This window comes from Felis catus, chromosome B4 (genome assembly GCF_018350175.1).
Source record: "Felis catus isolate Fca126 chromosome B4, F.catus_Fca126_mat1.0, whole genome shotgun sequence".
NCBI lineage: Eukaryota > Metazoa > Chordata > Mammalia > Carnivora > Felidae > Felis > Felis catus.
In genome coordinates, this window is record NC_058374.1 from 136,191,218 (window position 1) to 136,215,206 (window position 23,989).

Genomic DNA, 23,989 nt, shown 5'->3' on the forward strand with positions numbered 1-23,989 from the left:
ACACCAGACACTTAACCCTCACGGCATGTTTCGGATGAGGGGCTTGAGGCTCTACGAGGTCACATCATCAGTGTGGGATACAGCCGGTTGGAACCAAGGTCTGACTTCTCTAGAGCCAGAGTTTTGTCTTGAGAAGGAAAGCGCCCAAACAAAAACAAGTCTGTTGGGAAGGTTCCGCCCTCAGCCAGAAGGAGAGGAGCCACAGAGAGAGCCTTTTCTCGGTCGCCATATGTGTGAGTTAGAGCCGTACGAAGGTGCAATCTGTGCTCGGAGGTGGGGGCGGGGGGAGTCTTACCAGTTCTTGAAATTAACCAGCATGAAGAGAATATGTTGTAAAAATAAAAATAAACCCACCCAGACTTTGCCGTTAGACGGGAGGCACTGGGCGAACGCGCCGTCGTCCAGAACCAGGCTATTTGCAAACACGTGGTCCCGCGCAGGTGCGAGCGCCGTGACCAGGAGGGGAGCCCCGTGGGTCAGACACAGCCCGGGGAGTGCGTGTGGCTGGCTCTGGCCTCCACAGGCCCGCCTCAATGAATCTCTTTCTGAAAGTCGGTCGGCGGATCGACGCCCGTTGACGTTTGGAGTCCTCGGTGCCAGGCACTCTGCTAGATGCTCTAGAGCCACGATCCCGTTCACTCCTTACAAGACGGGGACTACGGATCCCATTTTACATGTGAGGAAACTGAGGCAGGGGGGTGACGTGGCTGGCCAAAGGGCACACGGCTGGTAACTGGCAGAGCCAGGATCTAAGCCCGGAACTGGCGGTCCCCGAGGTCTGTCACCGAACACCGAACACCCCACCTGTTCGGGGGGAACAGGGTGCTGTTCCCTGTTGTCTCGCAGAGATATCAGCTCTGCCTTCCCGGACTAGTCAATTACCGAAACCAGCCTTACTGTCATCTGAGAAAGTGGCAGGCGACTGGTAAAAGTAAGGGCTTATGCTTTGGGAGGATTAAACGAGACAGCACTCGGATGGTACTTAACTCGGGGTCTGGCACGATAAACGTCCTACAGGACAGCCCCGGTCTTTCCAATCTAACCAAATGCCCTGCCTACCTCTGCAGCCTTCTGACGTGCCTGCCACCCCCCCTGAGCCCAGCTGCCCCCCCCACCCTCAGCCCTCTGCCCAGGCTGGGCCCTCGTCCCAGCACGTGGCCTCCTAACCTCTGCAGGACCCGCTTGAGGAGTCACCCCACGTCCAACCCCACCCTCGCCCGATGCAGGGGAGGCTCCTCACAGGCCCCATCTGGGCTTCAACGGCCCGCCGTCCAGACTTCCACTTCAGGACTTATTTTGGGTGTAATTACATGTTCACAGATCTGTTTCCCATAACAAGTTTGTCTGAGATCCAGCACACATTAAACAGAAACAGGCAGGGAAATCTACAGCTAATACACCGCGGAGAGGAAAAGTTCCAGGGCACCGGGGACGCCACACTTCCTGTGCCATGTATCACCGCGCCCACTGGCACACGGGAAGGTCGGTTGGGCCCTTTCATCGAGTTCTGCATCGAAAGCCAAAAAAACATCCAAATGACCCTCTGACCCAGTGGTTCCATTCCTGGGAAGACTTGTTAAAGGCAACAATTAAACAAATAAGAAAAAAAATTTCTTTCTTTCCTTATTTTGAGAGGGGAGCGGGAGCAAGCCCCTACCCGAGGAGGGGCAGAGGGAAGGAGAGACAGAATCCCAAGCAGGCTCCGCATTGTTAGTGCAGAGCCTGACGTGGAGCTTGAACTTGCGAACCGCGAGATCATGACCTGAGCCGAGACCGAGAGTTGGATGCTAAACTGACCGAGCCACCCAGGCGCCCGAGAAAATATAAATTTAAGCCCAGAATCACCTCTGGCCTCGGTTGCTGAAAACACGCAAACAAAATAAGCAAACGCTCTTATTCGCCAAGCATAAAAGGGAGGTTGAGTCACCCAGAGGAACAGTAATGCCTGCTTGCTGATTATTTGCACGTGCTAAACGCCGATCACTCCACTTCACCGTGTCATTTCGTCCTTGCACACAGCCTGCATAACTGTCCCTATTTCACAGCGGGGAAGACTGAGGCTCAGAGGTTGTGACGATAGTGACAGCGACTAGAATGGAGAACTCCGTGCCGGGCGTGCTTCTCAGCATCAGGACATCATGTCAGCTCCTGCTCACCAGGGTCTGTGAGGAAGCCGCTCTTTGGAACCCCCGCCACCAACAAGTGACCGAGACCCAGAGACAGTAATAATGTACCCACAGCCACGCTCCCGTCAAGTTCATGGTCTTACTTCCTCAGCTCTAGCTATGGTGCCCTGTGTCACTCCAGCGGCCAGTCGCAGAAGAGGGCCTGGGGGACAGGTACCTCTGCTTTGAGACCCTGCGCTTCCTGCCACGATGGTGTTCCTGCTGCAGACCGCAAGCCACCTCTGTGATGGCTTGAATTATGTCCCCCCAAAGATGCTGGAGTCCTAAAGACCAGCATCTGTGGAACCGTAACGGAGATAGGGTCTTTGCAGATGAGGTCAGGGGAATATGACTGTGTCCGTATAAAGCAGGGAGGTTTGGACACAGAGACACGCATGGAACAGAGGCAATGTGCAAACACGGGGAGACCATGACTGACTAGCACAGAATGCCCGAAGCGACCAGAAGCTAGGAGAGAGGCCTGGAGCAGATTCTCCTCGGAAGCCCTCAGAAGGAATCAACTCTGCTGACGGCCTGACTTCAGACTCCTGGCCTCCAGCCTGCGAGAGAACACATTTCTGTCGTCTCGGCCACTCAGCGTGGCACATCGTTATGTCAGCCCCGGGCTATTAGTCAACTTATCAGATTACGAGGCAACCACAAAATGGTGAGCACAGGGGCCAGGCTGAGAATACCCGAGGTGCACAAGATGTTGAAGGGGCCACCTGACTGCCGCCACAGGAAACCACAGCTGGGTGCAGAGAAGGCGGCAAGCAAACGCACCAGCACGACTAAGCTATTTTCCAATTCTTTCCGTTCTCTTCCATCTTCCCAATTTTATCCAGCAAGCTTGTATTACTCTTATAACTGGCTTAAACGTATGCATTTGAACCATGAGAATCTGGAAATAGAGAAGAATTCCTTGTTATGGGCTGAACTGTGTTCCCCAAATCCGCATGTTGGAGCCCTAACCCCCCGGTGCCTCAGAACGTGACCTATCTGGAGACACAGCCTTTAAAGTGGTAATTGAGTTACAAATGGGCTGTGAAGACAGGCCCCACTCCAGTAAGACCGGTGCCCTTATAAGAGGAGGTGAGGACACACACAGAAAAAGGAGAGACACAGAGAGACAGAAACCAGCTACGTGTATGCACAGAGATGGCCGTGTGAACGCACAGCAAGAAGGTGGCCGCCTGCAAGCCAAGGAGAGAGGCCTCAGAAAACCCAACCCCGCCAACACCTTGACCTCGGACTTCCAACCTCCAGGACTGTAAGAAAATAAATTGCTGTTGTTTGAGCCTACCGGTCTATGCTATTTTGTTCTGGCGGCCGTAGCAAAGTAATACCAGGAACCAGGGCGGGGAGGGGGCGGGACTTCCCACGGCCCCCAGCACCGCGCGCTGGAGCTGAAGAACAGGCAGGGTGAGCCTCGCAGGCAGGGCACGGCGGCGTCACTCACCCAGGCAGTTGTGTCCATCGTGGGCCAACATGAAGCCGTCAAAGCAGGTGCACCTGTAGTTCCCCGGGATGTTGATGCATTCGTGCACACAGCCCCCATTGTAGTAGTCATTCTCACACTCGTCGATGTCTGCAAAACGAGGGCCAGGAGAGGGATCAGAGGAAGGGCCTGGGGGTCTGGCCTCCCCGCTACCACTGAGGCCCCCAGGGCATGACTGGTTTGGGGGTGGTGGGGGGAATGACTCAGTAGGTGTTCACTAAAGTCCTTGCCGGGGGCCGGGGACCCGCAGACGACGACGACAAAGCTCCTGGCTCTGCAGCGAGGCCGGCCACCTCCTCACAGGGCAGAGCCACGTGCCAAGCCACACGCAGGGGGCCTTCACCATAGCGAAGCAGACACGATTCACACCCAGCGCTGCCTCCCTCAAAAGCCTCCCAATAGCTGCATGTGGGGACCCTGTTTAAAATCCCCCCACGCCGGCTGCCTTCAGTCTATCTGAAAGCCTCCCAGAGACAGAGCTCATTACGTGTGAAGCAGGGAGTACTGAGTAACGTGAACTTTGCGCAGCGCCAAAAGCGTCGCCTCTGCAGTGAGAGGAAAGTCCGCACACTCTGCCGAAACAAGTTTCCTTCCCCAGCAACGTCTGAAGCCTGGATTTCCACCGCTCCAGTTTCCTTGTGTAACAAAGGCTTCTGTCTCATAAACAATGGCCCACAGCCTCTGTAAAGGTCACCCCTTTCGCTGTTTTAAGTCTTTTGCAGCATTTCCCATCGGGGTCAAAGGGCTATCAGTTCTAGAGTTCCAGAGAGATTTGAGAGACCTCAGAGAATAATAGGAACGCGCCTAGTTAACATTCAACGAGCCGCTTCTGTCCCCAAGGCCTGCTGGCAACACCATATGTCATTACCTCCTCACAGCACCCAGTGACTTGGGAAGGGGGACACCGTCATCCTTATGCCAACTTTACAAGGGCACCAAAGAAAGCGAGGCACAGGGAGGCCAGACCCCGGCCCAAGGTCACACACCTACGAAGTGGTACCAGTGGGATTCGAACCGGGCAGCCTGGCCTGGGAGCCCCATGGGGCACGAGCCCACCGTATCTCGGAGTAGCAAGCAGGGGGAGCCGGGGACCAGGGAGAACCACCCCCAGCACCGCCTGGGGGCACCTGCCCTTCTCCCAGCTCTGCCTGGGCTTCGGCACCCCCTGCCCAAACGCTCCCCGGATTCGCAGTCTCAGCCCCCACCCCGGCCGACTTCCACAGGCAACACAGGAAGGCCTGAAAAGGGAGGCGGAAGTGCCCCACGAGGGGGGGGGGGAACCGGAAGTACTGTGCTCAGGGCAACCGGAAGTGCCCGAGCTAAGGAGAACCGGAAGTGTCTCTCGGGAAAAATCAGTCCCTCCCCTCCAGGGTCAAAATGGGATACTGGAAGCCAGGTTCCGGCTGCAGAAGCCGGTCCAAAGAAGAGAGAGTTCTGAAGGCAAGTCTGGCTGCTCCCTCGAAGGCCTGGCATAGAGAGACACCCAGCTCCATACTCTCCCTGTGCTGGTCCTGAGAGTAGAGCTGCACCCAGCGGAGGAAAGCCACGGGGGCGAATTGGAGTTGGCAGGCAGGAATGTCCATTTGGTCAGAGGCTCTCTCAGGAGGTAGTGAGCTCCCTGACTCAGGAGATGACCAACCACTGTCTAGACGTCTGCCTGCCAGTGATGCTGCCAGCAGATGGGATACCTTCGGTGAAAATGGCGGCGTGAAAATGCCAGAAAACAGAGCCCAGACTGTGCAGCCCACGGGTCCAGCCATGACGAGGGGATAACAAAGGAGCCCGGATCCCCAAAGGGGCGGGAGACAGGAGCTCCCACCAAACCCGCCTGCCATGGCCATCAGCGTCAGCTGCGAAGCCGACTCAGTTCTGCAAGTCAGTTGGATTGTTCTTAATCATTATATTTAATGCGCTGAGACATTTTAAATACCACTGAAGTTAGAGATAAGATTTCACGTTTGAAAGGGCACATGGGTTTATAAGACGGAGACGTTGATTACTTCTCATTCTCTGCAGCCCTGACCTTTTGCCAGAGCCCCAGATAAACCAATCCAACCACTGAATCTCCCAGACACTCCAAAGGTAACACGGCCTGATTTTAATTCATCAGCCTGTACTTCCCTCGGGGTCCCTGTCCCCGTGGATACTGTAATCCTTCCACCTCTCCACCAACATCACAGCAGCTTCCAAAGCATGGCTTTTCTACACCCTTAACATGGTTGCAGTCTGCCCACTGGTCACCCAACCCACCACCCGCTCAGCATCAGCATCATCTCTCATCTGATCTGAACACAGCAGCTCCCAAACCATTCCCTTCCTCCTTTCCTTCGTGTAAACAGTGACTCAGGAGAAGATGGCCTGGTCCCAGCTCTGGGGGTGGGGGGTGGGGGGTGGGGCCTGGTCAGTCCAACGATACAGTATGTGCAGCAGCTATTGGTTCCAGGGTGGGCATGTGACTTAGGTTGGATCAGTCAGATTGAGCAGAAGGACTTCTACCCCATGCTCGGGTAAAAGAATTCTGTCTCTCAAGTTGTACCCCAGAAGGAAGTGTGCAGATACTTCCTCCTGAAACATACACCGGCTCATTGAATTTTCATAGCAACCCTCTGGAGCGGGTATTTTAACTTCATTTGAAGGTTGAGCAAACTAAAGTGCAGAGAGGCGAGGTAATTGCTCAAGGTCACACAGTACATGGCAGGGCAAGGGTCAGAAGGAAGGTCTTTCAGTCTGAAAAAGCGGTGTCCTTTCTAATGAGTTAGAATGCCCACGACGTGCCAGGCATCGGCAAATTACTTTATGCCCCTTATTTCACCCTTGGCACATCTGCACCGTGTGCCGTGAGAGTGTTATCTCATCATCCAAACACCTATTTGTGCATTCATCCTTCCACGTGTCTATTCGTGCTAAAATCTATTCATCTAAATAGCCGACCACCCTCCCATTCATCCAATCCTCTATTATTCACCCACCCAATTGTGCAGCCAGATATCTGCCCATGTGTCTAACTATGCATCCATCCATTTAAATATTAAGCTAGGCACCCATCCTTAACACCTAAACATCCATTCACTCATCCACCTACCCAAATGTCTAACCACCTATCCATCCATCGATCCACATCCATCCATCCAAACACCTATCCATCCCTCCGCACATGCACACACACGCCACCCTTACCCAGTCTTCCATTCACCCACCCATCCATTTCTTCAAACACGATCCATCTAAATAGCTTATGAAATACATACAATAAGATTTTCAAAAAGAATAAGGTGTTAGGAAGAAGAAGAAGAAGAAGAAGAAGAAGAAGAAGAAGAAGAAGAAGAAGAAGAAGGAGGAGAAGAAGGGGAAGAAGAAGAGGAAGAAGGAGGAGGAGGAGGAGGAAATAATGAGGGTTGAAGAGTAAGAGAAAGCTGGTGAAACCCTGCAAAATTACGTTTGGTAATTTCCAGCACGGTTTCAAAAAGTTGGCCACAAATACGGCTCTGAGCCTCCTGGAAGCCAAAGCAAAGAAGGAAACACTATCAGAGTCACCACGTCCATAAAATGCAAGGAAACCGGCTCTTTCAATGGCGGGAAGGTCTACGAAAAACATCTCTTACCCTGGCTAACATAATCGTATGCCCCAATTTGCTTGGCATAGTCCCAGTTTATGCTGGAATTACTAAGAACACACTCTGCACCCGCAAAATAACAAACTATTTGGTCACTATACCCATCATGCATTACAAAGAGATTGCTGAATAATCAATAAAACAACTCTAGCCTTTTCTTCCTGGGACACCCTATAGTGTCGGCCACAGTCGATGACAGTTTGGCAGAAGAGCGCAGGCATGTCTATGGCTCACCGTCTTCCCTTCATTTATCTCCAAAGGATTCCCCCACATCCAAGCATCTTAGAACCATCAGTTCCCCTTTAATCCCCGGGCCTGACGTGCCTCTGAGATCAGCCTGTAATACCTGCTCACAAACGAAGCCCCCCCTCCCCTGAGGTCTGTGTCTGTGCGTTGAAGTTTTGTCTTTTGTAATCATGTTTGTTTTTTTTTTTAATACATGAGAGATAAACACACAGACAAATCAGCTAAAATCATCTCTGTCGAAGCAAGTGGATTTATTACTGTGATAAATGTATCTGTGAGCTGCCAGCCCTGGGGAAGGCCACACAGGCTTCCGAGATGCCCATCGGGCTCTGACCACTTTTTCAGGACTGTTAAAGCCGGAGAATGAGGGTGCCTGGGTGGCTCGGTCGGTTAAGCATCTGACTCTTGGTATCGGCTCAGGTCACAGTCTCACAGTTCGTGGGATCAAGCCCTGCTTGGGACTCTCTCTCTCTCTCACTCTCTCACTCTCTCTCTCTCTCAAAATAAATCAATAAGCCTTGAAAAAAAAAAAAAGCCAGAGAATGAGAAACAGGCAGATGGGGCAGGGAGAGGGTGAAGGAATGGGGGGGAACAGAGCCAAGCTCTCTGGATGTTTATTCCAAAACGATTATTGTGGGTTGAACTGTGTCATTCCAAAAAACGTTTCGGTGCCCTAACCCCCAGTATCTGTGAATGTGACCTGATTTGGAAATAGGGTCTTTGCAGATGTAAGCAAGTTAAGATGAGGTCATACCGGAGTGGGACGGGCCCTAATCTAATGACTGGTGTCCTTATAAGAAGAGGGAAATTTGGATGCCCGCAGAGAGGATGCTGGGACAAAGAGGAGAACACCATGGAAGAACAACACACAGACGCACAGAAGGAAGATGGCCAGGTGACAACGGAGGCAGACACTGGAGGGCGGAGGCTGTGTGAGAGCCAGGTGTCAGGGCTACTCCCATATCACTGACATGGAGGCTGAGGCACGGCGTGGCTGAGCACCTTGTCTCCGAGCCCCTGGCCGGTGGCTGTGTTCAAGGGCAGACGCCGCACCTGTTGGAGCCATATCCTTAGGGTGCAAGAGGTGAAGACTTTTTAAAAGTGCTTCATGCTCCAAAAAGTTACTAGGGAGAAAGTGGGAAGGAGACGTCACATGCATCATTATTTGTGTTTCCCACGTGCATACCTAGCCTTGAGGCTGAGGGGTGGTGATGGGGAGGGGTCACGCGAGTGGGAACCGCAGGGAAGGGGGGGAGATCTGACCCGAGTGCTCACCCCAGCCACCCCTGCTCCTTCTGCAGCTTGCATTTTCTTTAAAATAAAAGATTTTTTTTTTAACGTTTGCTTATTTTGAGAGAGAGTGACAGAACGTGAGCGGGGGAGGGAGACACAGAATCCGAAGCAGGTTCCAGGCTCTGAGCTGTCGGCATAAAGCCCGATGCAGGGTCTGAACTCATGAGCCATGAGATCGTGACCAGAGCCGAAGTCAGATGCTTAACCGACTGAGCCACCCAGGCGCCCCGCATTTTCTTTCTTTTTTTTTGTTTTTTTGTTTTTGTTTTTCCTTTTCCTTTTATTTATTTCTGAGAGATAGAGACAGAGCACAAGTGGGGGGAGGGGCAGAGAGAGAGAAAGACCCAGAATCTGAAGCGGGCTCCAGGCTCCGAGCTGTCAGCACAGAGCCCGACGCGGGGCTCGAACTCACAGACCGTGAGATCATGACCTGAGCCGAAGTCGGACGCTTAACTGAGCCCCCCACCAGGCGCCCCGCATTTTCTTTCTTTGGTGAAAATTCATTCCTCAACAGAAAACAGCTCCCAACATCTAACAGGGGAGAGCAAAGCAGCACAGGAACCACTCATTATGGGATTTTTAAAAGGACACAAAGTTCCATTTTTCCTGCATTAAAATGGCAGCGTGTGCGATCCCACAGCTCTGGTTATATGCCCACAACACTGGAACTCGGATGAGAAGAGTATAGTTTTTTTTTTTTTTTTTTCATTTAACTCAAAATTGATTCTTGCTGCCCCATAAAATATATATTTATTCGGTGGTGCCTAGGTTCTAAAAGATTGTATTGCAATGAGTCAGAGCTCCTTCTCGTTTTATTTGAACCCTATTTCAGGGCATTTTTCCTAAGAATCAGGACTGACTGGAAGGTTCTCGAAATGAGGATTTTTAAAGCACCCTGCTCTCCACTTTCAGAGATCATTACTGAAAAACGTCTTCTCATTCCTCCTTGAAACTGGCATTTTTTTTTTTTTCCTTGACGTTCTTTGCAGGCAGTGGAGACCAAACACTCTAACAAAGACCCCTTCCCTGGCTGGGTGCTATAGCATGTCTTCTCCTTTGTCTGGGGGCTTTAGGAAAAACCATGCACCCCTCAGATCAGGCATCCGTTCTGGGAGACACGTATGGCTTAGGAAGTTGAGTCCTCATTGGTGAATAAATCTTAATCCGGTTTGTTGGCTAATTACGCTCGAGGGAAGCTAGTTTTGCAGGGCGCCTAGCAGGAAGGATTAAGCCTCCTGTCTCCGGTGGCACAGGGTTAAGCTCTGGGTTTGTAATGATTGAGTAATGAGACCCGGCTCTCTGTGGACCCCTGGCATCCATTGATCGGGTTCCCCTTCTGGGGAGACAATGCCAGAAGTGGGCCCAGCAGTTAATTATGGGAAAGGTCAGAGGTCACGCAAAACCAACACGAATCTATATACGTTTTCATTCCTGACTGCACACAATGACCGTGGCTCAGCCGGAGGGTGGGAAGGCCCTCCCCACTGCCCAGTTCGAGATCCAAGATGGCCATGGGGTTCGAGCTGCTTGCTGACCGCCCCCCGTGGCCAGCATAGATTCAGGCCACCACGCTTTTGCTCATGCTGTTCCCTAGCCCGGGGCTCCTTCCTCTTCACGGGACACCTACGAGCCCCAGCGTCATCTGCCTCTTGAAACCTCGACCGATCCCCTGGCAGACAGGGCTCCTCCTCCCCCTCTGGGCCCCAGAGCCCCGTGCATGGAGTCTACACAGCTCTCGTTTGCTATGTACCTGTCCTTTGGGGCTGTGAGTTCCTTGGGGCACGAGCCGTGTTCTGTTCAGCGTAAGCCTCAGCAGTGGCAGAGCCCTGCTCGACAAAAGTCTGCTCAACACAGAACAAATGAGCAATCGTCCTGCGCGTAGCTTCCGTTCACCGACCCCCACAACGTGTGGACGGCAGGCAGGCCCTTCACGCGTGCCCCCTCGGAGAGGTACGTCCCAACATCTTTGTTTTGTAGCAGGGGAAACCAAGACTCAGAGAAGTTGCCTCCCCTGCCCAAGATCACACAGCTGCTACAAGTGGAACCAGAACACGAGCCAGGCCACTTGACCTCAAAGTTAATGCTGTCTACGTCACGAAGGACCACGTATCATAAGATTCCATTTATAGGAAGTCTCCAGAAAAGGCAATCTATCGACACAGAGAGTAGATGAGTGGTTTTCTTGGGCTGGAGGGCTGGGGAGTGATGGCTAAGAGGTGCAGGGTTTCTTTTTGGGGTGATAAAAAGGTCCTGTAGTTGACTGTGGCAATTACAGTCAACTGTAAGTGTACCAAAAGGCAGCGAACTGTAGGTACACCTTAAAAGCATGGTGTGTGAATTGTATCTCAATAAAGTTGTTTACAGTTAAAAAAATTTTTTTAACATGTATTCATTTTCTGAGAGAGAGAGAGAGAGAGAGAGAGAGAGCGTGAGCAGGGGAGGGGCAGAGAGAGAGGGAGACACAGAATCCGAAGCAGGATCCAGGCTCCGAGCTGTCAGCACAGAGCCTGACATGGGGCTTAAACCCATGAACTGTGAAATCATGACCTGAACCGAAGTCGGATGCTTAACGGGCTGAGCCGCCCAGGCACCCCTGTTTACAATTTTTAAAACATTAATGCCGTCACCGCTGTCATCTGTTGTGCTGGCTGGGTCACTGGGGCTCTGCCTGGACACAGGGAAACCAGAAGGATGTTGTCCCGAGCCAGCCTCAAATACCAGCTGCCCGGTGTGGGCTCACAGCGGGTGTGTGGCTCCCAAGCCCCAGGAGGAATTTTCCTACCAAACCAAAGGACAAGGGGCAGTGGATTATTCCCCTTCTCCCCACCAAACACCCTGAACCCTTCGCCGGGGGCTCTTCCCAGGCTCTGGCATCCAGCCTAAAGGATACGGAACCTGGTCAAGGGAAAGCTGACCTGTCGGAATGTTCGAGATGGAAGTGACGAGGGGCCCCGGGCGGCCAGCTCAGAGTTGAGGCCCCCGTCGGTCCCCTCTGCCAAGCAGAGGCACGGTCATTCTCCTGTCCCCTTAGCAAAAGGCAGAGGAGAAGCCCTAAATCCCGCTAAACTGCGGGCGCTGAGGGACTGCTATGCGGGCCCAGCCACCTCTGAACTCAACAGGGTGACAGTCAGAAACACGGAGCTGCCAGAAAGCCCGAGCCGCCCCTCAGAATGGGTAAGCCGGCACCCCGGAGCCCCTCTGATGCCCCCACTGCACTTTATCAAGGGCTAGCCGAGCCCAGAGAGGGGAACTGAAGAGCTAATCTTATCAGCAAGTCAGGGGCGGACAGCACCTTGAACTCAAGACTCCAACCTCAGAGGCCCCGGCAGGGGGCAGCCTGCGCTGGCCTGGGGCAGTTCGTTTTCCTTCTTTCTCTCCAAATCCCCGGTGGGGTTTCTCTCCGACACAAACAGCAGCGGCAGTGGCAACTCCACACCAAACACCATCTTAATGGCAAGCGGCTCACCCCTCACTAGAGCCCAAGCAGGAAGGCTTAAGTAACTTCCCTCATCACAGACAAAGAAACTGAGGCTCAGAGGGCTTAGGCGACTCGCCTACGACCACCCGCTAGTAAGGGGCAAAGCCAGTGCTGGAACTCAGGTGGGCCGGTTCCAGACTCTGCCCCCCTAACCTTGCCACGACCGTCTGGAGAATCTCCCAGTCTCAGCGACCGAGGAAGTCAGGGCCCACGGTCCTTACCGAGCATCAAGGCACCTCCCCGCCTCCTCCTCTCCCTACCAATGCCTTCCCCAGGCTGGCGCCTCACCCTCAGCCCGGACCCTGGCCACAAGTCGCTGCCAGTCTGACGAGGGACGACGACCCAGACACAGATGAACCCGTCTCGTATGAGGAGAGCCTCCCCCACCAGCACACCGGCCAGGCCCGGGCCCGTCCCCAGGGCTGCCGGTGGGAAGGGACAGGGGACTGACAGTCCAGCCCAAGCCCATCTGCCAGCCCCAGAGACTAAGCCAGCATTCGGTGCCACCGTGGCGAGGGGCACCCTGAAGGAGCTGCCCGCTACAGGGGTCCGAAGGGACCTGGGCTCTCCTAGCTCTGGCCCTAAACTTTGCAGTCAGCCCACTAGGGCCCAAGAGGGCCACAGACCTGCCCAAGGTCACCCGGGGCCGGCATCCAGTTCTCCATGGACCCATGCCTGGCTCCACTCCCCTTGACACAAGGGGCAGGACACCCACACGGAAGGATGGCCACTCCCAGAGAAAGTACATTCTGGAGCCTGGAGGAGAGTAGGGAGTGATCGATACTGGCGGCTGTTGTTAGCCAGGCCAGAGTCCAAGCAGGCTGACTGGAGTTTTAAACTCTGTCCTCCCAGGGCTGCAGCCCCGGCCCATCTGGAGGACCCCCTCGGAGTCCCTCCGAGGCCCCGTGACCTTGCCCGCGCACACACGAGCCCTCTGGCCCTCTTTGTCTCAAGGCCTTGGGGAAAGGCCATCATCCATTTCAGTAGCATCCAAAGGCCGACAGGCCCGCAGTTTATTTTCTTAGAAATAATGGTTTTTTTCTGGTTAGCATTCCTCAGATGGAAAAACAAATACAGCCACTGTCATAAGAAGCGGCCAAGAGGAGGAGAGAGAGCCCAGAGGAAGGGGCGGAGAGGGGCTGCTGCCCGAGGGTGGGGGGCTGGGGCTCTGGGGGCGGGGGGGGGGCAGAGACCCTCGAACCCTAGGAGAAATGGGGATTTAGAGGAAAAAGAAAGCACGAGACGCAGGCCCTGGGCTGCCTTCGACACACTCTCAGCCACGGCACAGAGGCCCTCACCTCTGCTCAAATGCTCTTCTGGGAGGCAGGTGCCATTGGTCTGACTGGTTGGATGAGGAACGAGGCCTCCGGAAGGTTAAGTCGCTCACTGGCCTTACTGAGTCAGCCAAGACCAAAAAAGGCCGCTGCATCCATGCTACGGATGCCTTCCTGGACCGTCAGAGCTGGAAGGAACGTCTGCGTTCCTAACTTAGCCTGCATAAACGCCTCTCCGAGGGAGCCTCTCTAATTTCTTCCCTCCCGAGGCGGAGATCCACACTGTCTCTTCTTTACCCCCCGAGTCAGGTCTGTATTTCCACTGCTGCCCTCCCCACACCCTGTTATGTTCCCGTCTTTCCCAGTCTGTCTCTCCCACTGACCAGTGAGGCCAGGAAAAAACGTGTCCTGGGCCCAACACCAAGCCTGGCACAGAGTAGGCGCTCAGTGAACATTCTCAGTTGCAAACTGAATCCGGTCCAGCGGACACATTTTACAGATGGGCCAACTGAGGCTCACGGGGGCCAACTTGCCTCCAGTGCCTAAAGGCCGATGGTACGACATTGTCACTTTTCCTTCTCAACATGGATATGGGGCTCCGGGAAGCCCCAGCTCTGAGGCAGAGCTGGGACCAGTTGCAAAAGCAAGGCCGTCTAATTGCTAGCTGACTTGGAATTTTAAGTCACATCTGACTTCTTCCTGCCTGCTGGTCTGCTGGACTAGAGCACTTTCATCTTCAGTGGGGCACACGTTAGCATGCATAATTGCACGTTTTAAGACTTGAAGAAGAATTTCCCCTCCCCAAGCCTGCCCCCGCCCCCAGCCCACCTCCTACTGCCTTTCCTGGCCTCCCAAAAAGCAGAATTTTACCTGCAGTTCCAATAAAACGTGCAATAATGATTGATGAAAATGATTTAATAAGGTCATAGGCATTACTATTCCCTAAGAAGGCCAATTGGTTTTAAGATTTTTTTTTTTTTTTGCTGATGTTAAACTAAACGGATCGCCGGGTGTGTTATTAGGAGTTTTGTTAAAATGCTTAATAGCGTGCCCTGTAATCTACCTGACTTCAGTGACTGACAAGTGGACCCTGGGGACATAAAATTCAGGAAATGGCTATTTATATTCATTACATACATGCTAATTTTGTGATCTCTGATGCCTATAGGGTTGTCGTTTTTTTTTTTTTCCTTCTCACACACAAAAAGGGGGAAAATAATAATATATTTGATTTTCTGTGGCCCAAACAAAAAGTTATTTCCCCTAAGAGTTTTAATTATAGCATTCTGGAAAAGGCCCGAGTTGGAACTTGCAAGTGGAATAAACGACTTGAATAAATAGTCTAAAAATTAAGTAACACATAGAAGGGGTGATGTGCACTGTTGGGTTAGACTAAACAGTGATTATCAAGAGGGTCTTAGTTATTTAAACAAGCCATTTGAGGGCGGTTTGCTCCTCGTTTGGGGTCTGGTCCTGATTATAAACGAGAGCTTTTAATTAAGATTAGTAAGACCCAATTCAAGCTATAATTTGGTCCTTTTCCTTAGCAAATGTCTATGAAAACAAAGCAATTAAGGTTAAATGAGTTGAAGCATTTAAAAGGGATGAAATGCCCCCTCCTCGCCCCTGGCCTGCCCCCTCAGCAGAACAAGCATAAACAGGCCCAACTAATTCAGACCAGGAGGCCAGCGCACAGGGGTCTGGTGAGCTGGGGAATGCGTGGGCTTAGCTAAATGAAAAGAGGCAGGGGAAGTAGAACGTGCAAAGGCCCTGGGGTAGGAAGGAGCTGGCAAGTGTGAGAAGTAAAAAAGTGAGTGATGCTGGGGTGCGGTTGGGAAGGGAAGGGTTGAGAGGGACAGCAGCTCAAGGCGAAGGGCTGAGTGCTTTCTCTCAGCTCTATGGATGGGTGGTGGGCTCAAGACCCTCGCATCCACAGAGCCTTGCTCAGATGAGCTGGTGGCAGCAAAGGGGGGATGTGAACATAAGAAAAGGTCTCTACAGCCTCCTCTAGCTAAGGAGCTCTTTCTGCTTTGTTCAGACAGGCTGCTAGGGGCCTGGCCTGCAACTGGGACCCCGCGGCTGACTCGGATTGGATCCAGGCCCTGGGGCCATTTTCCCCAACCTTACTCCGTCTAGACTAGCCTCTTCCCTTCTCAGTCCGCGGCTTCCTCACCTGTAAAACTCTCAGAGCGTGGAGGCTCTGGGAGGCCTTTCCTGGTATCCCTGGGATTTATAACGGTCACTTGTTGTCCACTGGCACTGGCTCTGGACCCAGCCCCGAATGAAGTCATCTGGGTCATTGCAACCCAGTGTCACAGGTGCTCTGAAGGGGGGATGCTCACAGGTGCTCTGAAGGGGCAGCCGGGAAGACTTCCCGGAGGAGGTGACTGCTAGAACTCATCCACCCACGCTTTTACTCAGCAGACGCCTTCCAAGCCCTGTGCCAGGCCCGGGAACGGCTTCCAGGGAACGGAGCAGAACAGGTCACGGACACTGCCCTTGCGGAGCCCACATCCCAGGAGGAGACACGGGGAAACATAAACTCAGGGTGACGCGGGCCAAAACTGAGGTGTGTATGGGCCTGGAGAGGGTAACAGAGACAGCTGGTCTTCTGCAAAACACGGGGGCTACCCTGGGTGCCCGTTCCGGTCCCTTCCAACCGGGCACATCCGTGAGTGTGCCTCGAGTTACCCGAGGTTCTGTAAAGACGCAAATCATCCAGAAAACACAGATTTATCCTCAGCCTCGCCCAGAGCCCTTCTGAACCACCTGAGGCACCTCAGCCTGGCCTGGGCAAGCCCCCCTGCCAGGGTTCAGCTGACCACACGGGGCTTCACGGTTGCGCTCTGGCATTGGCTGCAACACGGCCGAGCCTGGGGAAGCCCGGTCATTGTCACACACGCACTGGCCATGTGGCAAGACGGCCCCGGAAGTGTGGTTTGTCGAAGGGGTTTCCATAACCAGCAGCAGCGTCAGGGTGAAGCGGTTAAGGGCGTAAGGGGCTCATTCGGCCCCACACAGCGCTCCCCATAACCTGGGTCCATTTCCCTCGAAGAACTAGTGAGAACGTGGCACGCTTTGCCGAGAATCTGCCCTCTTGCTCATCACCGTAAACAACAAAGTCCACCAGATCCGTAGGGGAGGGTACTGATCACCCTAAGGCTCCAGCGCCAACCTCCTCGCAGCCCCACATCCGCTCAGGACCCGAGACGAAGGGGTCCAGGGAGAGGAACAGGTTTTACCTAAAGTGGAAACGGCTGTCTGGAGGGGGCCATGACTGATTACCGATGTCTGCTGTGGCAGAATGTGGTGGCCTCTTCGCCATCCCTGCGGTCGGTTTAGTGGAACAAAGGAGCGCTTTCTGTCACTTGTAAGTTTCATTGCACATTCTCGGTGAATGGTCACCTGCGAATGGCACGTGGGTCTCTATATCTCTTTGAGGATATGGAGGCATGCGTGTAGTTTATCTGAACAGCCTGTGAGCCAGTATACCCCATTTCCCAGCCACGTCAGATCCTGGGGGCCGGCAGAAAGAGACAAAGTTTCACTCCTTTCCGTACATCGGACAACACGATGATCGGCGACGAGCGACAACATCGTCAACGTGATGGTGATCAATATCATCGTCAACGTGGCGATGCCACCACCGTCATTATTGCCATCACCGTCACCAACACAGGCACCATCACCGTCGTCATCCTCAACATCACCATCACCTGGTACGGCTCACCTGGTGTGCCTTTCGTGCCAGGCCACGTCCAAATGCCCTGTGGACATTAACTCATCTCATTCGCACACGATCTCTCTGAAGTAGATACTATCATTACCTCTACCATATACACAAACAAAGGGAGTCTCACCGAGGCTACACAGGCAGGATCTGAACCCAAGAAGGGTGGCTCCAGAGTCTAGGCTTCAACCACTGTGCCCCACTGAATAGTGACTGTTGATTCCCTCTTCTCAGAGCAGAGAGTCGCAGGTGGCAATAACCCCTTGCAGAACGCACTGAGAGAAATGGGCCCACCAAACCCGGACCCTGGCCCCAGCTCAGGCACGACCCCTACCTCCTCGGGCCTCCATTTTCCCATCTGTAAATCAAGGAAGTGAATGAACACCCGGATGATCTCCAAGCTCCCTCGGGCCACCACTGCACGTGACCTGCCGGCCCCCTCCCCTCCCCGCCAGATTCCAAAGCCTCCAGAAGTCTGCATGGTCCCTCCTGGGGAAGCTGGTGGGCCATCTGATGGCCCTTGGGGGAACACTCCAGCAGCCTCCATCACTCTGACTGATGACTCTCCTCAGGATGAGAAAACCTCAGTGCAAGGGGCACAGCGTCCACTCAGGTCCCCAGAGCCCCTGCCAGCACTCACTCCCAGAGGTCTGGGGACTGAGCAGCCAAATGGCATCCTCTTGGTTCCGAACAGTTTTCTTCTTACTGTTAAACTAGCAGCTCAACAGGTAACGATTTACCACCCGTGTGACCCCGTTCGTTAAGAACTTCCACTGATCTAGGCACGCCTGGCTGTTAGCAGGGTCGTGAGTTCAAGCCCCGCGTTGGGCACGGAGCCTACTTAAAATAAAAAGAAACCAAGCAGACAGAATTTCCCCTTGATATGTAATTTCAGCTCATGCGGCCCAACCCAGATCAAAAGCTCCTTGAGGGGAGGGGCAAGATTGCACTATAATTAACACCCCCGAGGCAGGCAGCACTGAGCCATTTTCACAAGTCTCCACCATTCAAGATGTCATTAAATGAGCCAGCTCACACCGCCTCTCACAGCCGGAACCGCTGAAAGGCGTTGAAGACAGATGATGGTGATGGTGACAAGGACAGTGATGGCACCATCATCTGCGTCCCGAGCACATGCTGTGTGGTGAGCGTCTACCGTGAGCCAGGCAGTGTGACTGGCCCCCGGTGCCCTACACCGCATGTCGTTCAATCCTCAGGACGGCCTACGGCGGGGGGTATTTGGGGCCCATATAACCAGAGGGTAAACCAAGGCTCAAGAGGTCAAATGACCACCTAGACTTTCACATCCGCTGCAACGCTCCCACGCAGAGGCTGGGCCCACTCTCGCTCCCCTCCCTCATCAGACAGGGTGGAGGTGATACCATGGCAAAACCGAGTTCCCAGCACTCCACGCTTCCCGGCCGCCCGCACAGCCCCTCTGTGGGCATACCACCCGATGGGAACTCCAGTCTGGGCAAAAGACAGCCAACTCGGACTAGGCCTTTTCTGCATCATGCCAGGCCCTGCCCCAGGAGCTGGGGAGATGGGGGCAGACCTGGAAGGCAATCTAGGGGCTCACCGTGAGCCCAAGTGTGACAGCGTCAGTGTGGAGGCCCCAGTGCTGAGCCCATGGCCAACCCTCAGTAAGTGAGCTCATAGTTCGGTGGGAGGACAAGTCACTTAATTATAATCCGAAGGCAGAAATGCTATGATGGAGAAAATCCCAGGGGCTTCTGGGGTCAGAGGAGATACATGATGGGGCTGTGTGTGTGTGTGTGTGTGTGTGTGTGTGTCTGGGTGTGTGTGTAATTGTGTAGGAGGGCTTCCCAGAGGAGGCAAATCTAAAGCCTGATTAGGAATTGGCCAGGACACAAAGGGTGGAAAAGGAACGCCTCGTAGGGGAAAGACTCAAGCTGGGGCTCAGAAACACGGAACAGCCTGCTGTGTGGATGTGTGCCCAGGACACAGGTGCTATTCAGGGTTTCAGGAGGTGAGGGGCAGAGGCTGGAGAGACAGCCAGGCCCCTGGCGGTTCCAGAAGCGCATTTCCAAGCCTCCTCCTTTTTCGTGCTTACATTGAGTCAGCGGGTCTAACTCCCAAGCTGGGCTCAAGCAAGTGGAGAGCTTAAAGCCGGACTCTGAAGGGCTCCAGGGGAACAGGCAGGAGACGAGGTGTGGGCCTCTAGGTGGGGGGATAGCAAGAGGGGGACCGCAGGAGCTGGGCTGGAGGAGGACAGGTCAGGTCAGCGGCTTACACAAGCAGAGATGGGGGGTTGCCCCCGGCCCTCCCTTGCTAGAGCCCTGGACCCGGAGTGGGGAACGGAGGGTCAGGAAATGGTCACGCAGCGCCCCACACGTGCCACTTGGAACCTCCAGGCACTGCCGGCAGGGGGGCCGCCCGTGCCACCAGGCTTCTTGCTCGTGACCTGCCCTATCTGCCTCCAGCCTGGCCTCCTTCCACAGGTCCGTGGGTAGGCGCCAAGCTCCCCCCTCAGGCTTCTGGGCCCCAAGCAAGGCCGGAGGTCTGGCCAAACCGGGCAGGATCCAGAACGCTGTCAGCTGCCCGGCGCTCAGCCTCAAGCGGACGCCCAACAAGTGAGACGGGTGAACAGTGTGAGCATCCCAAGGAGGCACGGCCACACGGCAGAAAGCTCCCGCAAAGCCTTACACAGAACGGACATCTTATCCTCGTGGGTTGCTTTCCCGACGCCAATCTTCCGCTTTGCGAAAGCAAGCTGGGAGGGCTTGGGGACAAGAAAGCGAGATGCTAGGGAGCCGTGGAATGGCCATTAAGAGACCTGGGGCTTAGTACCCGCCGTGCCCGGTGGGACCTGGGGGCTTGCTTCTCTCTGAGCCTCAGCCTTCCTCATCTGTCAAGTGGGGACAGACAGGGAAGATTTGGATCAAGGGCTCTCATCCGGGTGTGCACGTGGGTCATGGGGACAGCTGTTTCCAGCTCCCTGATGATGGGTTTCCCCAGAGCCACCCAGTCAGACCCTCCCTGACAGATGCACCCACGGGTTCCATCCAGTTTGGAGGGTCCTGGCTCCAACGACAGCCAAAGCTGTTCGTGTCTCTCCGACTTCTAGCTTTTTGGGGGAGGCAGTTCCAGTGCTGAGCAGTCCAGCCAGCACTCCGGGTGCAGGGAAGGAAAGGCTGGACAGACAGATGGGCACAGCACACATTTACATCTTTGCCCAAGCTCTCGTACCTGAGCTAGCCCCCAAAGGCCGAGGCTGGCTACCACTCAGGTCTTTAGGGAAGTTACAGGCCACACGGGGTGGTTTTGGTGGTCCTGAAGTTTGGGACCCGGCGGAGGGTTACCCCAGGCCTTTACCCCCCCTCCCCCCACGTATCCAGTCAGGGACTGAAGGACAAATAGATCATTAGACACGTCACCTCACTTAATACACAGCAAAACAAAAGTTTCAATTCCAGGGTGAGTTAGGTACCCCATGACTCCAAATTCCTCCCTCCAGGGAGACAGTAGGTTCCCAAGAAGCCCCCAGCCTCCCTCCCAAGGCTGAGTGAGGCCCGTGACGCTGGCACCCGTGGGGTGCGGGTGCTGGAGAATCAGCCCCTGCTGGTGTCCACGGGGGCGGGCATCAGCCACGTTTGGTGGCCGTGGCAGCCGCAGGGTCCAGCGGGGAGGGCTGGGCTGGGCTCACCTTCACACTGCCTGCCCTCTCCTTTGTAGCCCGGCTTGCAGAGGCATTTGTAGGACTTGGGCGTGTTCTGGCAGATGGCATCGATGTGGCAGTCATCTGTGCCCTCCGAGCACTCGTCCACGTCGACTGCCCCTGTGGGGGAGGGGAAAACACCTGGTCAAGCGTGGCCGCAGGGGCGGGGGGACAGGGAGCTCCTTCTGCCCCCCACCTTCCATGGATCACAGGGGTAATTAACAGTAATAGCCATCACACGACAGTGTGTGTGACAAGCGGCGACTGGCAGCATTTTGGGGGCAGCTACCAGGCACAATGCTACCTAAAGGCTGGCCCCCATTTATTTTCACAACAATCCCATTAGGTCAATCTATTTCTCCTGCTAGGAATATGACAAAACCGAGGCGCAGGAGCACGGCCAGGAAAGCCTCTCTGTGCGTCTTGCTCTCCCCGCAAGCACGGCTCCAGCCCTCCTCCACTCTCCTTATTCTAGAATTTGAAGCCAGAAGGCTCTTGGGAGAATTTGAGCCCATCCTCTTTAGGTTACAGGTGGGGAAACCAAGGCCAGGATAGAGCGATGAACAGAGGCCAAGCCAGGAGGCCCAGGTGGGTGACCTGCCCCCACTCAGCCCCCAGACTGTGAAAATAGATGGCTCTTCATCCAGCTTCTGCCCCCAGGCTGCAGGGGCCGACCGTGGAGCCATGTCCTCAGTGGGGCTGAACCGGCCTCTCCACGGTTCTGACCTCCCCATCCCCTCTCCCCTCCATCTCAGAAACCAAGGGGCGAACCTGGTTCTCGGATCCCAACTCCCAAACTCAAGTTCAGTCTAGGTTTAAAATTTTTTTTTTTTTTTTTTTTTTTACATTTGTTTGTTTTTGACAGACACTGGTCAGGGAGGGATAGAGAGAGAGGGAGACAGAATCCGAAGCAGGCTCCAGGCTCTGAGCCGTCAGCCCAGAGCCCAACGCGGGGCCCGAACTCACAAACCATGAGATCATGACCTGAGCCGAAGTCAGACGCTTAACTGACTGAGCCACCCAGGTGCCCCAAGTTCACTCTAGGTTTTGAGGGCTCTCGACACTCCTCGCCTCCCTCCCCAACACACACATACACACCTTCCGTCTGAAATAGCTGTTGGCCAAAATAACGCAAAATAGATTCTGTGTATCTGTACATACATCCACCCCATTCCTCCCTCCCCACCAGCACAGAGCTCAGACAGGGAAAGGACCCTCGGGACACAGGATAGCACAGCCAGAAGAACCTTAGCAGATGAGGAAACCGAGGCCCAGAGAGGTCTCTTGTAGGTCAGTAGTTCATTAGGGGCGGAGACTGGAGTTCAGAGCTCTATGTGCTATGTTACTCCCAGCTAGCTATGAATAAAATACAGTTGGATGACAGATAGAAGGACTCAGAAGAGCCGAAAAGGAACCCTCAGCGGCTACCCTGAGGGCAGCCACCCAGGGGCAAGCGTGGCGAAGTCCTGGAGGGACCCCCTCCCTTTATGACTCCAGCCTTACCCTGGACTGTCTAGTTCTCAAGACTGTCCACTCTGGATTACTCCCCTGGCTGGCATCGGGTTCTAAGTCTGTGGGGGTGTCTCTCTAAGAGGGCAAAGCTCCTCTCCTACGTCCCTAAGGCTCCAGCCTCCCCCAGAGGAAGAGAGGCATCAGCCAGAAGCACAACAGAAACACTTCTGTACACATGCACGCGCACACACATACACACACACACACACACACACACAGCTGGTGGTGTCATTTTTCAGGCTCATAGTGTCTGCTCAGGCCGGCGGCCCATCCTCTGTCGCTGCCCAAAGGAAGGTGGAACAGGAGCTGGGAAGCACTGGGTGTAGGAGGCCAGGGGCCAGAAGGAACATCAGACCAGCAGAACAGCCCCTTCCTGGGAATGGGAGGGACCCCCATGCAGGGACAGCACAGCCCCAGGGGCAGGAAGCCAGGGGCCAGGGAGGGCCAGTCTGCATCCTTCCAGTGGGGAGGGCTGGGGCCACTTCTGAGTGAGGGCCAGTGGGGAAATAGGGCCATGGATGCACATCCCAAGGGTCAGCGCACAGGAATGAGGGGGAGGGAAACTGCCTGCGGTTCTGGGACCCCTTTCGCCCTTGTCGCTAATCTCTGACCTAGGCAGGTATCCTCGTGGGGATGGAAGGGGATGAACGTTAGCCGAGGGGCTGGGGGGGGGGCACTCCCAACACATCTTCGAAACATGTCTTTAGGTGGGGGCTGGGGAGAGGGACCATGTGTTCCCCCGGTCTGGGCCTTGCTCCGTGCTCAGGGCTGGGGACCCCCTCCGGAGGGCAGCCCAGCCCTTCCGTCACCGGCTGTTTGCTTTGACTTTGGTTTGTCTCAGGCACAAGGCTTCCAGGGGTGGGACACAGAGACAGACACAGGGGAGGGACAGAGAGCGGGAGAGAGGCATATAACAAAAACAGGGAAACGGGGTGAAGGACCCGAAAGTCCGAGACAGACACCTACAGACACAGGGAGGGGGAGTGTAGGCAGCAGGGCCCAGCTTCCCTGGGCTCCAGCCGTGGACAGTTTAAATGGCCTGGCATCCTTATTCAGGGTACGACTCCCGTGCCAGCAAATACAGACTTCAGGGAGCCCAGCATGGCAGCCTGGGGGTGTCCGGAGATAGCCGAGGAGAGCGGGAGCAGAAGCAGGCAGGATACCCCACCCTACCCCCTAAGGAGAGAGGGAGGAAGCTCCTCTAAAGTGGTGGGTGCAGAGGCTGACCTTGTAGCTTTGCGGGAGCACCCCTTCCGGGAGCACCCCTTCCAGACAACCAAGAGAGCGGGAGGGGAAGGAGTGGGCACACGGGAGTTCCCTGTGGAATCCTGGGGCGCCCCTCTGCTGCGTTAGCCTCTGCTGCCTGCCCCCAACCCATGCCCAAAGGCTCTGGGCGCTGTTCCCTTCTTCGGCGCCTCCCGCCTCCCTTGCCTGGGCCTCCTCCCTGATGTCCCAAGTCTGGTCTCCCCTCCCTCTGGATCCTATCCATCTCCTTCCCTC

The 23,989-nt window shown here is 54.7% G+C and overlaps 1 protein-coding gene across 3 annotated transcripts in view; it reads right to left on the reverse strand.

Annotated features, from left to right (window-relative positions):
- The window catches only part of SCUBE1 (signal peptide, CUB domain and EGF like domain containing 1), a 136,688-nt gene that overhangs the window by 111,628 nt on the left and 1,071 nt on the right, over positions 1–23,989 (reverse strand). For 2 of the 3 annotated variants that reach the window (XM_023257570.2, XM_023257571.2), the window contains exons 2-3: positions 20,966–21,097; positions 3,625–3,753 (exon numbers count right to left, since the gene is read on the reverse strand). In XM_023257570.2, coding sequence (XP_023113338.2) covers positions 3,625–3,753; positions 20,966–21,097 — 261 coding nt within the window. Of the gene's footprint in view, positions 1–3,624; positions 3,754–4,531; positions 4,883–20,965; positions 21,098–23,989 lie in introns of those variants that run through there. The other variant, XM_023257572.2, reaches the window with a different exon arrangement.